The 4,311-nt window shown below is 45.1% G+C and overlaps 1 protein-coding gene across 1 annotated transcript in view; it reads left to right on the top strand.

Moving 5' to 3' along the window:
• FBL (fibrillarin) overlaps positions 1-4,311 on the top strand; it is a 23,288-nt gene that overhangs the window by 11,349 nt on the left and 7,628 nt on the right. Inside the window, exon 6 of the mRNA XM_015425035.1 lies at positions 794-979. Coding sequence (XP_015280521.1) covers positions 794-979 — 186 coding nt within the window. The remainder of the gene's footprint in view (positions 1-793; positions 980-4,311) is intronic.

Genomic DNA, 4,311 nt, shown 5'->3' with positions numbered 1-4,311 from the left:
CAATGCTGCTGGGCCAGCCTCCTCAATGGCATTAGACACACTCCCACCCACTATGGAAATATATCCCAGATTTGTAGAAAAGTGGCTTCCTGTATTAGGTTATTTAACTTCTCACAATGTGGGTTCTAGAAAATTGGTTCATATGAACTTGCTTAATATCTGATTGCTTGGATGGTGTTTTGAATATGTAGTTATGTCCCACTTCTTAAATGTAACATAAATAAGCATTTTTGTAAAAAAAAAATAAAAAAATCAATGCCCAGGCCAAACTCCTGCACCAAGAAACCCAAAATAAGGCCATCACTTTTGTGGAAGGTGGCAGGAGTTGACTGAACAGACAACTGCTTCTTAAATGGACAGTTTCTTAAATGGACAGTTCTATGTTGCCTGGTGGTCCTAGCACCTGAGGGCAGAACCACCAATGTGGTCTACAGAGAGATCCTTCAGTGGAGGGGGGAGGGGAGTACATATGTCTCACTTTATTTTTTACACTACAGTCTTCTCCATTAGAATTCCTTCAACAAATGTTACATTTCAAACTTCACATCATCAGTATAACTGGATTTATGGAACTTAAATACCATAGCGAAGCACAAGTATCAGGCTAGTAAACATATAATGAATATGGGTTTTATGTGGCCCACTTTTAATGCCACTGTATCATCAGATGTTACAGATCACAAATACAGCTGTAGCAGGGGCACTGTCGTTGGTGCCTCTCATGGCTCTGGCCTTTCTGAGGCCATGTGGCCACAGCACTGGCTCTCATTCCTTCCTATTTCTGGTACCACAGGAGGGGCTGGTGTATGCTGTGGAGTTCTCCCACCGCTCAGGCCGTGACCTCATTAACGTGGCGAAGAAGCGAACCAACATTATCCCAGTCATTGAGGATGCGCGGCACCCGCACAAATACCGCATGTTGATTGGTAAGTTCTCCTCTCACTCTGTTATGACCTCGCAGGACCTGTTGACATGGAAAGTAGTGATGGCAACTGTGGCGGGCTGTATTTAAAATGCTGTTTTCCTAATGCGGCAAAAGCAGAGAAGGGAAGTGAATAATTATCTCTGATCTAGAATGTTGAGCTTGAGTGACAGGGTGTTCCTTTTCTCTGATTGGCCAGTGCCAGCTGAGGGGAAATATAAGATCAGCTGCGCGCTGAAGGGAGCATTAGTTCATTCATTTTGAGTTCAGCGGCAGTTACTGTTCAGTAAAGTAAAAGCTCAGCTACAGGAGTGGCTGTCTGAAGAGTCTGACTAAAAAGTCTGTCAGACAGGTTCGCCTTTTGAATAAAAGGGAGAGACGCCTGGTCTTAGCTGTGTTCAACATAACCTGAGAAAGAATTAGACTAGAGGGACTTTTGGTCTGGCCCATTAGAGATTTTTCTGAACAAAGCTTTCTGAAAGTGCCCCCCGGCAGTGTGGTAAGTTCAACAACTACCTGTACCTGAGCATTCTCTGTTGCAGCCCCTGGCACCCCAGCTCAGTGGACTGCCTACAAGATCTGGGAGTCTCCCACATTTTTCTCCTGTCTCAGAAAGCGTTAAACAGAACACTTTTCATGAAAGGTTCAGTGAAATGGAATTCTGCAGGACGTCATTTTTGTATACAGGCACTGAAACGTTGCCTGTAGAAAATTGCCTGTAGAAAATGTTAGGCCTCTTTCTTGTGCCTCCACCTTCGTACAGTGTTGTTTCTTGGCTGTATTTATACTGTCCTTGTCTCACTTTCTCTTAATTGTGAAATCTGGTTTCGTGGGATCCCGCCTTCTGTGAAATCCAAACCATTGGTTGTATTAGACTGTCTTTATTCTGTGCTTGAGATTGTGTGATCCAGTTTTGCTGAATTGTGTTAACTTGCTAAATTGCCTTTAGTCTCACTGAGAAACGGGGGTGAGAAATATAAGTTAATATGTGCAGTTGTGACACCTATGGAAATAAGCAAGCTTCCTCACAAATGTGTGGTGGTGTACAGAGCATTCCCTAGCACAGAACCTCTTCTTTGCAGCATCTCTCTACCCTAAGCAAAAGGACCAGCTATACATTGCATGAGCCTTGCATATGGACAAACAGGCTACTATTGGTGGTGGTATGAGAGCCAGCGTGGTGTAGTGGTCAAGGGCGATGGACTCTAATCTGGAGAACCGGGTTCGATTCCGCACTCCTCCACATGAAGTTAGCTGGGTGACCTTGGGTCAGTGACAACCTTTCAAACCTCTCTCAGCCCAAAAAATAAGTTTAGCTTGCAATCTAGTGGTGCATAACACTAAAAGAGCTAGAAATTCAGGCTGCCAGATAACCTCAGGATCCCCTGGCTATACTACACAGAGTGCCATATGATCATTTTATTGTCATCATTATTCGGCCCAGATTAATATTAAGGTCTCTGGACCCAACCACTCCAGCTGGAACTGTGTTCGTGTTTATACACAGCTGTTTTAAATTGTATTACCTAGTTGTTTTAAATATTGTTATATTAATGTATGTTTTTATCTGTTTATGATGTGATCCGCTCTGAGCCAAATAAATAAATAAAAATAATTATTGTTATTGGCGGTGGAGGAGAAATGCTTCCAGCCAGGGCTGCTTAGGTCTGCCCTCCTCTGTCCCTAGGAAGGGGACTCAGACGTGTCCTGCTGGTGACTTGGCAATGATGGAAAGACTTTTATTAAAGAGACTTTATTGTGCTGTCTTGTTGACTGGCTGTAAACTGGGGAGAAAATCCACCAGCAGAGTGGGATGGGAGACTGGCTGTGTATGCAGAAGGTGTTTGCTCCCTTCTCCTGTTTCTGTTGAATTTTTTATTGTATTGTGAGCCACTTTGGGGAGGGGCCGTGGCTCAGTGCGAGAGCATCTGATGGGCATTCAGAAGATCCCAGGTTCAAACCCTGGCATCTTCAGTTAAAAGGACCCAGGTAGCAGGTGGTGTGGAAGACTTCGCCCTGAGACCCTGCAGAGCCATTGTCGGTTCCAAGTAGACAAAACTGACCTTGCTGGACAAGTCATTTGATTCAGGATAAGGCCGCTTCATGTGCTTGCTTTCAATCCCCACTGGAGCGACAAATAAGGGATAAATAAGCTGGCTTGGGGGTCCCACTTAGGGGGAGGAAAGGGGGGAAGCAGCCCTTGGAAATAAAATAAAACTAGTAATTGTTCGTGATGGCAAAGAGGCAGCTTCCTTTCCAGGCAGGAAGGTTCCTTACAGTCAGTATTTGCTGGGCTTGAGCTTCAGGAATAGCATGAACAGCTGACCCAAGTGAACATAACTGCATTTAGCTGAATGAACATACAAATACCCCTCACAGCTGCAGATCACTCTCCAAAACTCAAGAAGAGTAAGAAAATGGGAATCGTTCATAAATAAAAATAATTATTGTTATTGGCGGTGGAGGAGAAATGCTTCCAGCCAGGGCTGCTTAGGTCTGCCCTCCTCTGTCCCTAGGAAGGGGACTCAGACGTGTCCTGCTGGTGACTTGGCAATGATGGAAAGACTTTTATTAAAGAGACTTTATTGTGCTGTCTTGTTGACTGGCTGTAAACTGGGGAGAAAATCCACCAGCAGAGTGGGATGGGAGACTGGCTGTGTATGCAGAAGGTGTTTGCTCCCTTCTCCTGTTTCTGTTGAATTTTTTATTGTATTGTGAGCCACTTTGGGGAGGGGCCGTGGCTCAGTGCGAGAGCATCTGATGGGCATTCAGAAGATCCCAGGTTCAAACCCTGGCATCTTCAGTTAAAAGGACCCAGGTAGCAGGTGGTGTGGAAGACTTCGCCCTGAGACCCTGCAGAGCCATTGTCGGTTCCAAGCAGACAAAACTGACCTTGCTGGACAAGTCATTTGATTCAGGATAAGGCCGCTTCATGTGCTTACTTTCAATCCCCACTGGAGAGACAAATAAGGGATAAATAAGCTGGTTTGGGGGTCCCACTAAGGGGGAGGAAAGGGGGCTTGGGCTTGAGCTTCAGGAATAGCATGAACAGCTGACCCAAGTGAACATAACTGCATTTAGCTGAATGAACATACAAATACCCCTCACAGCTGCAGATCACTCTCCAAAACTCAAGAAGAGTAAGAAAATGGGAATCGTTCATTCTCTTGGTGCCAGGTAGCATTCAGTGCTCTGCCCAGTTGCTCTGCCGCATGAGGGAGACGGGAAGGTTGGTAGTGCTTGGTTCAGTTCTGTGTAGGAAATAAGTAAAAGTACCAGAAATGTTCTCTGATTTTCCAGTAACAATAAATAAATGCATTTTCTCTTTTTCAAACCGGGGGGGGGGGGCTTTCCCCCCCCAAAAAAGAAGGGAGTTTATCCACGCAGCT

The sequence above is a fragment of the Gekko japonicus genome, unplaced genomic scaffold, assembly GCF_001447785.1.
Source record: "Gekko japonicus isolate JY-2015 unplaced genomic scaffold, Gekko_japonicus_V1.1 scaffold2515, whole genome shotgun sequence".
NCBI classification, from domain to species: domain Eukaryota; kingdom Metazoa; phylum Chordata; class Lepidosauria; order Squamata; family Gekkonidae; genus Gekko; species Gekko japonicus.
The sequence above is the reverse complement of the archived record's forward strand: the minus strand, read 5'-3'. Positions and strand labels throughout refer to the sequence as shown.